The 17,255-nt window shown below is 57.4% G+C and overlaps 7 protein-coding genes across 7 annotated transcripts; 5 read left to right on the top strand and 2 right to left on the bottom strand.

Annotated features, from left to right (window-relative positions):
* Window positions 1-844: 844 nt before the first annotated feature.
* BU26DRAFT_42897 (uncharacterized protein) lies at window positions 845-1,799 on the bottom strand. The gene has a single exon (XM_033823812.1). The coding sequence runs from the start codon at window positions 1,645-1,647 to the stop codon at window positions 1,087-1,089; it is 561 nt and encodes a 186-aa protein (XP_033692400.1). The 5' UTR covers window positions 1,648-1,799; the 3' UTR covers window positions 845-1,086.
* BU26DRAFT_42896 (uncharacterized protein) lies at window positions 1,800-2,715 on the top strand. The gene has a single exon (XM_033823811.1). The coding sequence runs from the start codon at window positions 1,953-1,955 to the stop codon at window positions 2,490-2,492; it is 540 nt and encodes a 179-aa protein (XP_033692399.1). The 5' UTR covers window positions 1,800-1,952; the 3' UTR covers window positions 2,493-2,715.
* Window positions 2,716-6,174: 3,459 nt separating this feature from the next.
* On the top strand, window positions 6,175-7,788 carry BU26DRAFT_42967 (uncharacterized protein). Its single transcript, XM_033823837.1, has 2 exons — window positions 6,175-7,521; window positions 7,576-7,788. The coding sequence occupies exons 1-2, from the start codon at window positions 6,307-6,309 to the stop codon at window positions 7,702-7,704; spliced, it is 1,344 nt and encodes a 447-aa protein (XP_033692398.1). The 5' UTR covers window positions 6,175-6,306; the 3' UTR covers window positions 7,705-7,788.
* A 731-nt stretch (window positions 7,789-8,519) lies between these two features.
* On the top strand, window positions 8,520-9,344 carry BU26DRAFT_42864 (uncharacterized protein). Its single transcript, XM_033823797.1, has one exon. It carries the CDS (start codon window positions 8,574-8,576, stop codon window positions 9,096-9,098), a length of 525 nt encoding a protein of 174 aa, XP_033692397.1. The 5' UTR covers window positions 8,520-8,573; the 3' UTR covers window positions 9,099-9,344.
* A 246-nt stretch (window positions 9,345-9,590) lies between these two features.
* Window positions 9,591-13,810, top strand: BU26DRAFT_527422 (Pkinase-domain-containing protein; the record flags this gene model as incomplete). The annotated part of the gene is made up of 5 exons (XM_033830777.1): window positions 9,591-10,246; window positions 10,300-11,046; window positions 11,096-13,059; window positions 13,168-13,452; window positions 13,593-13,810. 5 exons carry the CDS (start codon window positions 9,591-9,593, stop codon window positions 13,808-13,810), a joined length of 3,870 nt encoding a protein of 1,289 aa, XP_033692396.1.
* An 892-nt stretch (window positions 13,811-14,702) lies between these two features.
* Window positions 14,703-15,858, top strand: BU26DRAFT_599899 (uncharacterized protein; the record flags this gene model as incomplete). The annotated part of the gene is made up of 3 exons (XM_033835128.1): window positions 14,703-14,753; window positions 14,887-15,030; window positions 15,236-15,858. 3 exons carry the CDS (start codon window positions 14,703-14,705, stop codon window positions 15,521-15,523), a joined length of 483 nt encoding a protein of 160 aa, XP_033692395.1. The 3' UTR covers window positions 15,524-15,858.
* A 141-nt stretch (window positions 15,859-15,999) lies between these two features.
* On the bottom strand, window positions 16,000-17,048 carry BU26DRAFT_558781 (uncharacterized protein; the record flags this gene model as incomplete). The annotated part of the gene is made up of 2 exons (XM_033832605.1): window positions 16,000-16,601; window positions 16,667-17,048. 2 exons carry the CDS (start codon window positions 17,046-17,048, stop codon window positions 16,000-16,002), a joined length of 984 nt encoding a protein of 327 aa, XP_033692394.1.
* Window positions 17,049-17,255: the final 207 nt, after the last annotated feature.

Here is a 17,255-nt window from a genome sequence, read left to right as displayed (position 1 = left end):
TAGTCCAGCGTGATTGCCCACCGACAGGCGCCAGACTAAGCAGAGGAATGGCGCTAATCATACGCTTCAGACCCCGAGGCGCGGATTACGTCAGACGGGAAATGGTGGCCATACAAAAGGGTGCTGATAGAGTCAAGGGATGCACGTGGATAGTAAGCCGCAGTAAGCAACAAGCGGCCGCAAAGGAAAACGGGTTCCTGGGTTCTCTGGACTGTCGTATCGATAGACTGCTCGGCCGCAAAGTTGGGTGACAGTGTGCTAGTCGCGTTGGGGGGCGGCTATTATCAATACGATATTCGCTGTCTCTAGCAGCTACCGTTTACCGCATCGAGCAAGCAGTGCCCAAGGCCTCGTTAATGCTCATGAGCTGAACGCTTTACGGGATGGGGCGTGAGGAATAATGCCATGACAGCCCAGAGCGATATTGGAAGATAGGACAGCATTCGAGACGGTACAAAAAGCAAGAAGTGAAGGACTCGAAGGCTGAATGCGGAAAGTCCTGCAGACCAATGTGCGAAGTGGTACGAGCTCCTGGATGGCGAGAACGGCTTCGTAAACGCTGTCGCGAGAAGACTGGAGACGGGATCCAGAGACATTGTCATGGCTGATAGGCCGTTGGCATTGATGCTCGGGATGGTGTTGAGACTCAGCCAAAGGGGCCAGATGTCAGTTCACGATGTTCACCGATGAATGCGAAGCGAGGTGGTGCTCGTTCCGAGCTGCAAAACATCTGCTTCGTCTCGCCCAATGCGCAGCCCGAGTTTAAGTTGGGCCCGTTGAAAACTGCCTTTCTATGCGATTGGCGGGACTTTGCGTGACCCGAACGCGCTGTGGAGAGTACGAAATCAGGTTACAAAGGACGATGAGATTGGTCAAGCGACTCAGATGTGTGGTCATTCAGCACTCTGCTGCATCCCGGCAGCGAATGGTTTCCCATCTCCGTACTCCAACAGAGGATCTTGATAGCGGTGTGATGAGGGACCCTCCCTGGAGGATCGTCTGATGCCCGCAGCTATCTTCGGGGTCCGTCCAGAGAGAAGCGCGCGCGCCGTCCAGCCCAGCGAATGGATGAGAGAACCGCTTTCCCTAAAAGGTATATTTGGGTGAAGCCCTTTCCATTGCAGCAGAGCAGCTGTGAGAACGCGCCCATAGGCGCTCGACTCCTAGGAATTCGTCTTCCCACAGACTTGAGCGAGCTAGGAATTCTCCGTGCACGTCCTGGGAGCCGGATCTGCACGATCCAGACCAGCTGCGGGCGGGCTTGAATGGCGTCCAGCCCAGCGGGCACGATAACTGGCGGAGACCGATCAGGCAATGAACGACACGCCAGAGCTCGAAGATTAACGGGATCTCCAAGTGGAGCTTGAGATCCTGGCGCCTGCCACAGTAGTAATCTCTCACCCATCTTTCGACCGGCGGACGCAGGTACGGCGTTAAGCTGTTTTGCGGCTTTCGCGCACCGAACGATGCTTCTTTGACGCCGGCCGGAAATTTCCAATAATGGAGAGACGCGCCTAGTATTTCCCCAATACTTGCTGGTGCGGGATTCTCCTCTGCGTCCTGAAGGCCCTGGCCAGCCGAGCCCGGGTCCGAGGCAAAGTCCAAAATCTGCTGATGAAGCGGGAGAAGGCGGATTTCACGAGGCATTTTCCGCGGTGTCTCTCCATGCCCGAGACCCCTGATGACGAAAACGAAAGCGAGTTGGCCAATCAGGAAAATTGGGCGACGCCTCTTGTTCAGCCCAGAGCCAAATGGATTCTGTACCGGCCGGAAAACGAGAGCGGCTGCGAAGGACTCTCAACGACGCTGCGGGATACAGTAGCCCAAACGTGCTCTGATGCAAGTCGGTCGCTTTTCAGCACACAGCAGGGTTTGGCGAGGGGCCCCGGCCAACCTAAAATCACGAGTGACTATTGACTGGAGACGTAGCCGCAGAAGATGCCTGTTCCGGCATGCATCGCACAGGAGAAATGGCTCCCGAGATAAAAGGCGCTGGCTCAGGACCGTGGGGTGCATACGTAGTCATTTCACTTGCAATAACTTACTCGTCGTGCAGACAAGACTGCAGTGACTCTCCAGACGCATCCATCCATGGATGCGAAGGCACAACAGGCGGCGCTCTAGGAAAGGAACCGGGTTATGGAGCTGCTGAGGACGAACAACGGGCTTGGCGGGTACAGTACTTGGGCTTGATGATGGGATCTCCAAGAGGCCTGCAGGCATCGCAGAGCCGGCTTGCGGAGCATCCAGGGTCCTGGGAGTTGGAGGCTCAGAACGTGGCCGCCGCCGCCCGCCACGGGACGGGGGGAAGGGGCTCGCTATCGAGGGTGAGGTCTTCCTTCTGGCCTTGCCTGCAGCGCAGTCCCAACATCACGGGTCGGGCTTGGTCGGCTCGAGGATCAGGAGTGCCGATCCGTGGAGAGCGCCACGGGCGGATGGGGAATGGCTTGGTGGCTGTCCAAAACACCCAATGTGATCCGTGTCAAAATTAAGTTGTGCAGCGCGCCGTGTGACAGGGGGCGCCAGGCGAATGAAAGTGGGGCCACGGCCAGCCCGAGCGAGGCAGGCGGACGCCAGGCGGATGCTCGCCGCGAAGATCGAGGGCCCATGGCGGAGGCGGCGGCGTGACGCAGTTGGGACGGTCGAGGGTGGTGGAGGTGGGTTGGCGATGGTGGTACAGCAACACATGACGGGGCGATGTAAACAGCCAACGGAGGCTGACGGCGAGGTGAGGGCAGGGGCGTGCGGGATTGGCAAGAGCGGGGTACGCACGGAGAAGGCGCGTGTACGCGAACGCGAGGTCGTCGGATTAAGCTAGGCAAGTCAATCAAGAGATGGCGTGGGAAATCCGGCAGACGGGATGGCTCCAGTCGTGCGCGCGGTGCATTCACGCTCGCAGGGATAGCGCTGCTCAGGTGCAGCACGCACGCCTGCGCGACTACTGGGCGTCCATTCTGGCAGACCAGACCAGCAGCGACGGCATCGGCATCGGTCGGGGGTCGGTATGAGAAAAGCTGGCCTCAAACCACAGGCTCGCCGCACGCTGATTTTGACAGGCTCGCCTATGCGGCCGTCCTATTGGGTGGCACGGCCAGGGGTGCGCTAGCTGCAGACGAGTGACACGAGCGTGCGGATGTGGAATGTGGCCTCCCTTCATCTCAACAGAGTTGGGAGGCAGCGGTAGCAGTTAATGAAGGAGGGCGCTGCGATGCGGGCCTCCCCATGCGCATTCTCAGCGACGCACAGTATGTAGGCAATGTTCCAGCAGCGTGTCTCTCCCGGCACGACGTCCGTCTGCCAGGGCTGCCCACGTTCTCCGACCGCGCGCCATGCCCGCCGCCCAACTCACGCCCGTCCGTCTCCACTCCAGCCTCCAGCGCCCGTCGGTTTGCGGCTACAGCTACTAAGATCTCTTGGCATGCACGCTCGCAGCACGCCCGCGGCTGGGCCGCATCGAGCACCGGCCTGGCTGCCAGTCTAGCAAGGGGCGCCTCCAAGCGCACGTCTTAAACCTCTCCCGGTCTTCGGGCACGCCAGCTGTCATCGGGAGGCCAACGGGCGCCTCGTGCTGCTGCTGCTGCGCGTGAAGTGCTCGCCGTCGCCCCTCACCTCTGCGTCTCGTCCCCAGGCGCGCCAAAAAAGGCCGAAAATAAGTGCAGGTCCACGTGGGATCTGCCCAGGGCGCGTCGACGCGGTGCTCGCTCAGCGGAATGGCGAGAGATGAGCAAGAGCAGGGTCCGAAGCACTCCGCTTATTGCGCCGTCCGCTCTGGGACAGACACGTGCCGCAGGCAATATAACATGCGCCCTAAAAATAACCCGCGCCGTGCGAATTCCAGCAGCGTGAAGGCTCTGGGGCCGAAAGGCAGGTAGCCGGGTCGAGGGCTCGTTAATTGTACCGCATATTGGGGCATCGCCAGTTCGCCAGACCAGGTCAATCAACTCAAAACTGCGAACCCTGTCCTGGACAGCTGTCGATCGAAAGCTTGCGCTGGCCTCTTCTTTGTCCTGAGAGCCAGCCCCTCCCGCCGCAGCGCAGGTGAATCACTCAATCATGTGCAGCCCGCGCTGCTCGTACTCGGCTAGCGCGAGCCCGGCGACCTGAACGGACAAGCCTTGTCGTCAGCCAGAGGAGCCAGAAGCACGGCCAAGGATTGGTCGCCGAAGCACTGGCCGCAGGGATGCCGTCTGCTCCAGCTGCGAGCCCGTCGCTCCCTCCCAGCCCTGAGCGTGCGGTGCTAGACGCTGGGGACGCGGGAATGCAGCGTGCTGCGTGATGGGAGCTGCTCTCTGATATCTCAGTCCAACCCCCCGCGCCGACGCGCAGGCGGGCACAGCGATCAGCGCCTCGCTACGGCAGGATTGGACGGCGAGCGGGCGAGCAGGCGGAGGATGCCTTTGTGCGGAGCGCTTTGTTGCTGGCGCTGGGACGGCTCGCCTTTGGCCAGACCGCGTCCGTGCTGGGCCAGTCGGCGTGGGCTCGCTGGCGCCAGTCCCGGCGCATCATGAGTGCCTCTCGCCCTTGGTACTTGGAAAAACAAATGGCGGCCCCTCTGGTCGTGTCTCGCGCCGCAAGCCTGGGTCAGGAGGAGCCGCATGGCCACGCCGCTCGCCCTCAGCGCAAGACATCAAAGGAAGCGCCGGCGAGGTCAGCGGCAGCGCATCAGCAGCGGCCCCAGCACGAATAATGAAGCCTCTGTGACTTGGCCGGCCCGGCGCAAGCGAGTGCTCCTCCACGCTGCTGGTCCAAGGCTCTAAGCCGTCCCGCACGCCAGCGACTCCGAACAGAGGGCCAGCCGGCAGGGAAGACAGGGCCTGGCGCGCTGGTCGGTGCTTTCATCCCGGCTCGCATTGTTGCTCCCCCCCATGCCAGCCTGGGCTACTCTAAACCCATCTGAACGGTGTCGTCTATTATTCAGTCATCGACTTGCTTCTGCCGTGTCTCGTCTGCTTTGCCCTCTTGCGTAAAGGTGCGTGTGAATAGCGCCGCGCCCGCCTCCCTGTGGCCTGCCTGCTCTCGTGCTCTTCATCTCCCATCCCGATCCAGATCCCCAAAACGCTCGGACGAACCCTATCGCCTGGTTAGGGCCCTTGAAGCTCTTGAAAGCCCCCCAGCCCGCCAGAAGCCACGCGAACCACCCCATCCCTTCTCAACCCTGGCGCCTTAGCCTGCCGTACATATACGTGAGGGCCACCTCTCCACCCGCTCACGGCGACAAAGCCTTTTGGCCACCAGAGTCCAGCCCGAGTCCGCCATCGCTCCCATAGGGCGCCCAGGTACTGAGCTTAACAAGGAGGGATCGCCGCTGCCCGCGCGCCTCAACACCACCACCACCACCACCATCTGCCCGCCCCGTCGGACACAGGACCACAGGACCACCGGCCTCCACCATCGTCAACGTGCAACACCAGATCTCGCAGCGCCTCTGTGGTGGACAGCGGCTCCAACGACCTCACCTGCGCCTGCTGCCCGTTCCGGAAGTCGACGCCGCTCCCAGCGCCGTGGATAGAGGACCGCCAGAGCTAGCCATTAGCCAATCCGGGCCTGCGCCAGCATCGTCGGACGACAACTCCAGCACGCCCATAGTAGGAGCTTTAACCTCTTGACCAAAAACCAACATTCCCACAGCCTGTGCGACCGCCGCCGTAGCACTACGTCTGCGCAACCCGGGAAACTGGGCCGTACCGAACACTCGCTGTGTTGGAGATATCGTTCCACCAGTATCTGCTTTTGCTGCTCTGTACGCCCTCCTTCCTCGGCCTGCGACGGCGAGCAACCACTGATCTTGCGCGCAGACTGAGACTTCTAGAAGATTTCCGGAGAGGCGTGCATCCGCTCGGTATCACTGCCCGCCAGAGTCTGCGCAGGTACCATCGCCGGGACCGCCCACCATCGCAGCTTTTGCACCTCTCGGAGCCGCGAATCGCCATCTGGAAGGACGGCAGACTAGTCGGGAACACCATCGTAGAATATCTAGACGGGTTGGGCGTCTGTGTGCGCAAAGGACCTTTACGAGATCCCTTCTCCTCCATTGCCTGCATATCATCAGCATCTTGTCCCCCTCGACTAGAGCCATTACCTTGCCCATTACGCCTCGGGGCTACCAGCCGCCTGTTGCCCTCCCTGGATCCCTCCCAGCCCTCACGTGGACTCTATTGGTCGGGCGCGTACCTCTCCACTCCGCCATTTGCAGCGTCACCGCTGGTTTCCATTCCAACTCCTCCCTCGTCGGAAGCTGGTAGGTCATCAGGACCTACCCGGGACACAACCGTCAACGTGGCTGCTGCAGTGGCTCACCCGACTTCGATGCATCCTGGGTCTGACCCAATGGGTGCACCTCCAAGCTTCGCGACTAGGAGGCCTCACGCCGCTCAGTTGGGTAGTTTCGAGCTCCCGCCTCCACCAATGCACAAGTATTCCTCCTTCAACACCATCAACGCTTCACAATCGTCACAAGCCCCAACGACCATTGCTAGCGTTGGCAATCTCCTCACCCCGCCAAATAATATCCCCGGCGATGTGATAAGTTCCTCGTCAGGAGTATCCACAAGCAGCGCGAACACGACCACAATGCCTTACTCGAACGGCAATTACATCTACTCCCCACCCTCACAGGCGCCGACCCACTATGGCTATCCGACTGCGCAGCAGCAGCACCAACACCATCAGCATCAACAGCAGCAACAACACCAACAGCACCAGCACCACCAGCAGCACCAGCAAAATCAATACTCAGCCCGAGGAGGTATGTTTGCTTCTCTGCAGAATGATCGTCAGCTCGGGGACCAAGGCTCACTTACCCCGCGCAAAGGGCTGAATCCGCCACCGTACGAGATGAACCAACAGTTGCCGCCATTTCCGCCATCTTCGGGCCCGTCCAATATGCCCGGAATGTCTGCACAACAGCAGCCTCACCATATGATGAGCGCACAGACACCTGTATCGAGTGCACCCCACCAGCAGTCTCCTGCCCATGCTCAGGAGCCCTTCCGACCGCCGCCAACACCGACTTATAACTATCAGCCTTCCTCGACCCCACAGCAGTCATCGTTCCCCTATTCGACGGGTCCTTCGCCGACGCAGCAAAGCCCGATCAGCGCAGGAGGTTCCGTGCCAAGAATGTCGCCAGCCGTGACGCATGGTGCTATCCCGTCGATACCGTCAAATCCAGCACCATCGCCGCATGCGTATCAGCGGCCTTACGGTGGTTATGTTCCCGGTCCAGCGCCCGTCTTCTCCAACGTCAACAACCCGAACGGGCAGCTGGCGTTGGTTGGTGGAGTGCACCCTGGTATGATGCAGGGTTTCAACAGCGGACATGCTGCTGCAATGCCTCATTTCATGGGACATCCTCCTCATCAGCAACAGACGGCGAATGACCGGCCATTCAAGTGCGACCAGTGTCCGCAGAGCTTCAACCGAAACCACGACCTGAAGCGGCATAAGCGGATTCATCTCGCGGTTAAGCCCTTCCCCTGCACCCACTGCGATAAGAGCTTCTCGCGAAAAGACGCGCTCAAGGTAGGCTGATTAACACCCCATATGTGGCGCTTGGCAATGCTGACGTTCTTCTAGCGACACATACTGGTCAAAGGCTGCGGCAAGGTCGCAAACTCGGGCGACGACGCGAAACGGGAAAGCCATTCACCCGACCACAAGTCCGAACCTGTCGATACGAAACCGGTAATCTCGAGCCACGCATAGAGCGCCTGGCAGTAATCTGTTAATCTGGAGTCTTCGGCCTTCATTTCGCTTTCCTTGTATTAAATACCCTTCGGCTCCCTTCTGGCTCCCGGATGGCGTCCACGGAACCATATTACCTTCGCTGTTCAAAACGTTTGGGATTACGACATCATTATGCGTTGGTCTGAATGGGGTTGCCCTCTGGAACGCGGGATATTTCTGGTTGGTTGGTCGGTACTGGCGCACCGCGTGTTTTTTGCTTGTTCTTCGCGCAGCGATACCTCTTAGTCGGTGCTTCCCGGGGTTGCGTGTACGCGGGGATATGTTGGGACATTGCGTTTTCGTCTTGGGAACGGTTCTTTATGCATACGCGTGTCAGGCAGACGACCGCGGCGGGGTTTCATGTTTCGGTTGGTCTTGGGAAATTACCTCGACTTAGTAGGGACTACAGTCTGAGAAGCGGCGGGGTCTATTCGGTGTAATTGGGCTTTTCTTTACTCTTGATGTCGGGCAAACACTACTCGGCGCAGTCTGTATGGCATCAGGGTCGATACATGGGAGGCGGGGCTAAAAAGTGAAACGATTAGGAGGGTACCGTGTATGAAGCCATGTTCTGCTATCTGCAAGATCCGTCGTCCTCCGTCACTAATTGTCGCCCCGGAACGTGCTTGAGCAGGTCGGTGGTCAGCGGTGGCTGTGGTTGGCTATGCGGCATGTTCTCAATGGAGAAGAGGCTGCATTAAGGTTTGTTGATCGGTAACGTGACCTCCATGATCCTTGCAGCCGCGCTGCAGGAGTTGGGACCGAGCTTCTGCGCGACTTCACATTACCACTCACCACCTCTCTTCTCTCACAGCGCCGTCTTTCACCACACAAATTGTCCCTTGGGTATGCATATCCCAAAGGATGTGATGGTACAAAACACCTCCTGTGGTTCTTCAATGCTTTTTCGTCCGCCATCTTCAAACCATTCTCCCTTGTTCTCTTTGAGCTTATTTCTAGAATGCTCATTTCTAAGCCTGCTGCTAGGCTCCCAGGGAGTCACCGAAGATTGCTTCAGTATCATATTCATCCCTCATCATCGGTGCGCCGATGAGACGGTAGAGCGGAGAGCGATGTGGCAGAAACCACGACGCTGTGCGAGCCGCGGGGAGAACGAGGTCGCCCAATTCTGTCCTTGGAACTCGATAGAACACCCTAGATCACAAGGTAGGCGAAATCTCAACTACCATTTCACTCCGTCACGCATTTTCAGTTCGCCGGGCAACCTCATTCCGGCGCTCGTTTGGGCCACAACAAACACCGTCTTTCTATCACCCTGCTTGGCGCATTCCATGTCCCAACATCCAAAGCCAGCCTCAGTCTCATTACAGAGCATCTCCTTCCCGCTTCAGAGGCATCGTAGCTTCGCCTGACCGTGTTGTGTGCGCACCTTCCGCTGCCGCCGTTTGCAATCCGACCGCGACCCGCCTTTGCAGCGTCCGTGCCCGCCGTCCCCCACAACAGCAAGACCTTCCACACATCCGACACTCCACTTTGCAGCTGTTTTGTATGCATTGCCCAACACTTTGTTAACTTTCTGGTTGCCGGGCGGGTCCAATTCGCCGCGATCCGCCGCCCTTCCTTTATCGGCGCAGTCCACCGACTCGCAAGCAGAGCTTTCGTCCGGCGTACTCAGGTCAACAAACATACACACAGCAGCCCCGGCATGGACAAGGCTTGACACGGCGGCACAATTACTGCGGCAGCGACTACTGCGACTTCACTACGTGCTTCTTGGTGCTCTGCCCGGGTGCATCTCTTATTTGTACACTTTGGCCCATCACTTTACCTCACCCATTCTATAGCGAGTTCGGCCGCTGTCGAGGAGCTTCCGTCTCACCAGCAGCGACCCCAATTCGCAGACCATGGACCACGCCTTTCATGGGCGCCCGCCGACTCGTCGACGCGCCTTTGGGGACGATGCTACACTCCGGGCTAATCAAAACAACCGCCCCGGCTCTCGCTCTCCTCAGTATGGAGGACAGAAACCGAGCCCCGGCGCTGTATCCTCCTCGCCGCCGCCACTCCCCCACAATGTGTCCATAGTGCCGAATGGCACACTCTCTGTTCGGCATGAGCCCCAGCTGAGCCCGTCTCCCCAAAACAAGCGCATCTCCGCCGTCATCAACGAAGAGTACCGACCACACAACCCCAAGCGCGATTCTGAGGTCTCAAACGCAAGCACGAATGCTTCCAATGCAGGCTCCCGTCGCAAGACGCACATCGGACCGTGGCATTTGGGTAGGACAATTGGCAAGGGAGGCTGCGGTAGAGTGCGCGTCGTACGACACAGCGTCACCGGTCAGTACGGAGCCGCAAAAATCATATCGAAAGCGACGGCGGACAAGGTGCGAGCATTGAGCTTGGCCAACCTGGTTAAGAGCGCGGAGAACGACCCGACCTTATACCCGGGCGGGAAGGTCATACCCTTCGGCTTGGAGCGCGAAATCTGCATCATGAAGCTTTTGGATCACCCCAACATTGTCCGTCTATATGATATCTGGGAGAACCGCAACGAACTGTAAGTATCTCCAGCCGCGTCAGCCCTTTGAAGCTTGTCCTGACTTATATCAGCTACCTGGTTATGGAATACATCGAAGGAGGCGAGTTGTTCAGCTACATTGGTGAACAAGGCGGCCTGCCGGAAATCCAGGTCGTCCACATTTTCCGACAGATCATTGCCGCGCTGTTCTACTGCCACCGAATCAACATTCACCATCGCGATCTGAAGCCAGAGAACATTCTGTTGGATAGAGACAATATGCAGATCAAGCTAGTCGACTTCGGCATGGCGGCTCTGCAACCGCAGGGCAAGAAGCTTACCACACCATGTGGCAGTCCGCACTATGCCGCGCCTGAGGTCATTCGGACACAATCTTATGACGGCGGAAAAGCAGACATTTGGAGCTGCGGCGTCATACTCTACGTCTTGCTTAGCGGAGTGCCTCCCTTCAACTACTCAGGCGATGACAGGGATCTCAAGTATCTCTTCCGCGCTATTGCTCGCGCCGACTATGTTATGCCCGACGGTCTCTCTCGCGAAGCGCAAGACCTCATTCGCCGGATCCTAGTAGCAGACCCTCGGCGTCGCATTGCCATCGACGAGATTTGGAAACATCCTTTTTTGCGCAAGTATGATGAAGAGCTTGGATTCACGGGCGCAAATGCTAGGGTCGAACAGTGGATCGGGCCAATGCCAAAGATCGACGAGTGGACGACCTTGACACGGTCGACCATTGACCGCGAAATTCTCCGCTACATGCGCACCCTATGGCACAGCGAGAAGGAGGAGATGATAATACAGCGACTTCTAAACCAGGAGTAAGTGAAACCCTTGCCTTGTCTGGACCAGACTTGCTAATTGTGATAGTGCCAACCAAGAGAAATACTTCTACGCGGCCCTTCTGAAGTATCAGAATGATCAGTTGGAGAACTATGTGCCTAACCCCCATCATCCTATCACATACTCGAACAGCGACCATCACCACAACCGGCCGATGGCCCCTACTAGTCGCGATATGTTGCAGTTACCGTCTTCCAAGAAGCACAAGCGGTCACAGTCTGGGTACTCGATCCTCAATGACGAGCACATGTATTCGAAACACAGTTTCTATGAGCCGCCGTCGTCCGAGGCTAGCTACGATCCTTTCCGAGCGTCAAGGGCACCTATAATTCCTAGTCAGGTCGTCCATCAGAACGTCACGGTGCATCGCGGACCCAGCAACGGAAGCCGAAAATTGCGTCCAACCACAGCCTTGGGCCATCGTACAGGGAGCTCGCTGCGAGTTAAGGCTCTGACAAACTCAAAGCATAGCTCTGCCATCTCGCGAGGCTCCTCGAAGCGAAGCACTCCATCTCAGCGATCGGTGGGGCGTAGATCAGTTTCCCGATCTTCGATGGCCAGCTCGCATTGGCCTAGTAGTCCGCCCGTTGTAGTTCGACCTGGCCGCTTGGGTAGACGTGGAGTCAGCTTCGCGCACTTGCGTCGATCTTCCGCGGCTACCGCTAGCACCGCGGACGGTACTGTTCAGTATACACCGGAACAGCGCAGCATCCTCAGCTATCGAGACTCTGTCGGGTCATCGGTGCTTTCGCACAGACCCAGCACCGTCCAAGGCTCTCCTTCTATACGGACAGTGAGCAGGACTGCTGCTAGCCCAATGGTACCACGCCTGAGGGTGCGCAAGCCCGAGAGCCCTAGCAAGTACATTCAGAAGGAAGCTCGCAAAGTTAGCACTGAACTCGAAAAGGTCATGGAGGAGGCGTTCAATCGTGCGTCCATTGGCTCCAGTGTCCGTGCGACAGGCGAAGGTGCATCTGAGTATAATACCCCTCCCACTTCTATATCCAACAGAGACTCAGGCGGTAGTGCTGCGTTGGCGACACCGAACAACAGGGCGACGATGCAGAACCGGCCGCTTCCGCCCGTTCCGAATGAGACCCCGAATACGTTCATTCATCGTAAGCTTGCAGAGACACGAGCAGAATTTGCTCGACGGCTTGATGAGAGTGGCGACAACACGGAGCACTTCGTCGAAGTCATAGAGCACCTAGATCGACTTATGGTGCCATCTACCAATGGAGCGAAGCGTACATCATCTGCTCCTGCAAAGTCCCCTGAGCAATCCGTTCCTTTGCATGTCATTCCCGAGGAAGCGAAGGCAGACGAAGACTTGTTCGAGCTTGATGGTCCTTCCTATAGAGCTGTTACTGATCCCGTCAGGCCTAACATGCAAGGACGCCGGGCAGTGACCGATCATACTACGATTCGTCTTGTGGACCAGTCCCCCACGAGGATTGCTCCGCTCAATATACGAAAGCGGAGTGGTGCGAGCACGTCTTCGAGGGCTGCTAATGACACCACAGCGGTGCCATGGCCACGCCAGACTTCTCACCAGTCAGCCCAGAATAATCCTCCGGCTACACGGACAAATGAGGAGGCAGCAGCTGTGCCCGTTGAGATTCTTGAGAAGGAGGCTACCGTCAAGAAAAAGAAGTCGTCCTGGTTTCGCCGCACTCCAGAGGAGAGGGACCGCCCGCAGGAGCATCAGCCGAAGCCAAAGCCAAGCACCAGCCGATTGCAGATTCCTGAGGCATGGCAGGGCTTGGATGACCGTATCAAGAACGATCTTCCTAGGATCTCTGGTCCGAGCCCCGACATCGCTAAGCACGCGACGAAGCAGTCAACTGGTAGCAGCAGCAGCGAGTTTCCCATGCGTGGTTGCGGCACGACCGTCGGTAAGAGCGAGGGTGGTGGAGCGCGAAAGGGATTCTTTGGTTTGTTCGGCAAGAAGCAGAAAGATGATAAGGGCAAGAGGCCCATGGAACTAGGTGGTGAGTACAGCCCACTCCATTTCCGCTTTCTGGGTAGCCTGCCAGCTCCCATCCCATCCTCATTTTACCTTCATGCAGCCGCTCGGACTGACAGGGTGTCTCTTACAGCAGACAACTTTAGCACCTCCTCCATTCTCTCTAGCTTCGAACTGGGTCCTGAGAATGGACCGGAAACATCCGCGCGTTCTGGCCCTCCCGAATTCCAGATGAATTGGCTCTCTCGCTTCTTGCACATTAAGCCTGCTAGCAAGGTCCTATGCTTCCATGTCGGTCGCGGCAAGGTACGACAAGACCTCGTGCGTCTGCTGCGTGACTGGCAGCGATTCGGTGTCCGGGACGTCAACTTCGACCGCGCTACGAACGTGATCAATGCTCGAATTGATAAGAACAACCGTAAGTATATCCAGCTATTGTTCGCCGCGTGGTCTCTCGAAGGCAATGTCTTCATGTTGGATTTTGAAGGAGTCCCTTCGGTGTCTTTCCGTAATGTTTCGCCCTATCAGTGATTGCAAGCTAACTTATCATCCATCTAGATCTCAAGCTCAAGCCAGTTTCGCTTATCATCGAGCTTTTTGTTGTCCTCGAGCATGGCCGCCGCGCAAATCTGTGCCTCGCTCGGTTTACGCAGACCCGCGGTGCCGCTTCTAGTTTCCGCAAGGTTGTCGATATCATCGAAGACGTATGCCGTGCTAGGTGCATCCTTGTCGAGGACGAGGAGAAGAAGGCCGCTATGTGTGAGGTCTTGAGCTGATGAGACGTGATCGGATCAGGGGTCGATCGCCCGGTAAGTGTCTTGGATACCCCGTTGCACCACTCTATGGTCTAGGGTTGTATCTTGACTGGGTATGCTTTGGCATGTTAGCAGGGCATGGAGTTGGATTAGGGCCTGGTTTACTTTGCTTGGATGTTGATGGCTTGGATGTAAGGATTGGTTTTCTTCGACTGGATACCCGATACCCTTACGCCAACATCGACACCGACCTCTTCGACCACCCTTTCCCTCCACATTGGACCCCGATATACGAGCACGAATACATCTGCATTCGCCAAAATCCACGGAAGCTATCAGCAGGTACGTTAATTGCGTAATGATTCTACCTTGGTCTCCAAGTAGAACGGGCGTTGTTTTCATGTTTTCTCACTTTCTCTATCTTGCCTTGCATGGTTTCGAAGGCGTGCAGCATTTGACATGGTGTCATGAGGGATTTTCCTGTATTTGAATGACGGTCAGGGCTTCTAATGGTGGTGCGTGGAGGATGTACAAACAAAAGTGAAGGAGTATAATTATGGAGAGTATGTTTACTAAGCGCTTGTTCCTGAGGTGCGGAGAGGGTGTGGCTGTAATAGCACAGTTCAATGACGAGTTGATGAATGAGAGCTATGACCAACCAACGAGCGAGACTGTTCGTACTTCATTTACTTCACATTTGTTTCATCCACAAAGCAACCACTTTTCGTCGTCCGATCTGGAGTGTGGGCTACCACGTGACGTGGCTGAGCTCTCACCAGCCACATGCGGCTCTTGCCAAGCCGGACTAACAGTACAGCCGACACACAAAGCGAGGCACCACGAACCTCAAAATCATCGGACTTAAAGACTACCCCGACTACTAACAAACAGGTACTGCGTCAACACCGCCAACATGCGTACCTACGACGATACCTTCAGCGGCCAGAAAATATACCCGGGCAAGGTGCGTTACGCCCCCAATTTCGACCCTCGGCCACTGCTCGAATTCCGCAACATCACGACGAGAAGGTGCAGCGACGAGGGAGAAAGCGGGAATTGGACAATTGATGGGATAGGGGCTGATGGTGCTATTATAGGGCAAGCTCTACGTCCGCGGTGACAGCAAGATCTTCCGATTCCAGAATGGCAAGACGGAGAGTCTGTTCCTGCAGCGCAAGAACCCGCGTCGGATCGCCTGGACGACTCTCTATCGGAGGCAGCACAAGAAGGGTATCTCTGAGGTTAGTCGGACGCAATTATTTTCCAATTTACCTGGTCGATGGGGTGTTGGGGATGGAGCGCGATATGACATCAATCGGACCGTACATCTCGCACGCAGCCAACAACCGGACGAAGCAGGACATTGCGCTCAGCACCCATACTCGCCAGTCCATCCAGCATTCTTGAGTCGGATGATCGAGCACAGCTAACCACCCCAACCAACAGGAAGTCGCGAAGAAGCGTAGCCGCCGCACCGTCAAGCACCAGCGCGCCATCGTCGGTGCCTCCCTCGACGTGATCAAGGAGCGCCGCGCCATGCGCCCCGAGGCCCGCTCCGCCGCCCGCGCCCAAGCCATCAAGGAGGGCAAGGAGAAGAAAGCCGCCGCCGAGTCCAAGAAGAAGGCCGAGAAGGCAAAGTCCGCCTCCGCCGCCGCACGCGGCCAGGCCCAGAAGATTGCCAGCAAGCAGGGTGCCAAGGGCGCTGCGCCCAAGGTGCAGGCGAGGACTCGTTAAGGCGATCGGTGATGTGGTGGGGCGACGGAGTTTTTTCCCGGGGGTATACGCTTTCTTTCCTGAGAGAAGGGTTGCTGCATGGGCGGAAAAGGGATGCGGATGGGATGATGGCATGCTTCATCTTCTTTCTGGACCAAGGGGCCCGATACCTGCATCAATATAGGGTCTGGCAATAGGGCAAATGCAATTCATGTCCTTACGATAATGCAAGATTGCGTGCACAGGACCCGATACCACACCTCACTCCGCGAAGCGCCCACTCAATAATATGGTGAGGGAAACCGAGTATGAAGCTCTAGCGGGCAGCATCGCTTGGTAGTAGTATCTCAATTGAGTGATTCATGAATTCATTTTCTCTATATCACATCGCTCTGCTAAATATCTGTCTAGGCTGCGTGTCGTAAACGTCGTTTTGGAAGATATCGCCGTATGCTTCCATTTCCCCCTCAATCTACACTGCGTCATCACGGTTCCATTTAATGATTATCCAGGTCGAAGATGAAAGAGCCCTCTATATCTTGGTCGTCAAATTGCATCCAGTCGTCGCCTAGGTTGTATGTGCTGTCGGGGAAAGCGCCTGGAAGCTGCGGCTTTGTCTCCTCGCGTTTGACGTAGTCGCCACCTACCATTTCCCATTCATTGAGACGCTCCTCCGGTTTCAGGTTCTCTTGGGGCGAGCGGGAAGCGACGGGGTTCCGCCATCCGACTTTCTCAACCAAAGTCGTCGCCAGTCTCGACTTCCAGCTCTCCTTGGTCTCGTTCATATTCTCGGGCCCCTTCTCTTCACCACCTCCAACGAACTTTAGCATGGTGACGCCCCAAAGCGACTTGACGAAGCGCTGCCACAGCTCCAGAGTTCGATCGAGACTCCACCGCAACCCCGAGAACACTGCAATAGACTCCAGCTCGCGGATGAGCGCATTCGCGCTGCTGCCGCCCAGAATACCCGGAAGCACGCCAAACCCACCCAACACATTTGTGAACACGGAGAGCGCGAGACCGACAAGGGGAGCTTGAAATCCACCACTAGACACAACGAGCGTGCTGAACCAGGACTGCGCCGCGGCGCCCGGTGCACCTATTTCGTCGCGTCAGCGTCCACTTCGCCGGGCGAGACAAGGAAGAAAGAGAGAAGAGACGCACCAAACACAGCCCCCAGACTCATAAAGCTCAGCAGCGCGCACACCTGGCCCCTCACGCCCGCCAGTCCCGCCGCGTGAAGCAGCGCGTAGTAGCTCCCCGCGCAGTTCTGCCGCACCTTGAAGCGCGCGAAGGCGGTTGCTAGAAGCCCGAGGAGGGGCCCGAGGGGCCCGAGAGGGAGGAGCGAGAGCAGGGGGCTGGCCAGACCGGCGCTGGCGAGGGGGACAGCGTATTTGGTGGCGAGTTTGCGGGTTTGCGTCGGGTTGGAGAAGAGGTATGTTGTTGGGCCGGCGAGGGCGGAGGTTATGGCGGAGCGGGTTCGAGCGGGGAGGGAGGATGGGGCGGGTTCGTGGGGAGAGGTGCTGTAGGTGTAGGTGGGTGGCATGGCGGTGGCGGTTGAGGGTTGAGGTGTGGTTGAGCAGTCGATGCGCAAGCCGCGAGGGCGATGGAGCGAGCGGATGGGGGAGCGGGAAGAAAGGTAGAAAGATAATAGAGCAGAGGGATTAGTGCCTTGGGGATTCCAGGGTACTAAGGCCGCCAAGGTCGTGTGATAGATGGTGTGGGGAATTAAGGTCACTGAATTGAGGGCGAG

The sequence above is a fragment of the Trematosphaeria pertusa genome, assembly GCF_010094035.1.
Source record: "Trematosphaeria pertusa strain CBS 122368 unplaced genomic scaffold BU26scaffold_1, whole genome shotgun sequence".
In the NCBI taxonomy this organism is placed as follows: Eukaryota; Fungi; Ascomycota; class Dothideomycetes; order Pleosporales; family Trematosphaeriaceae; genus Trematosphaeria; species Trematosphaeria pertusa.
The sequence above is the reverse complement of the archived record's forward strand: the minus strand, read 5'-3'. Positions and strand labels throughout refer to the sequence as shown.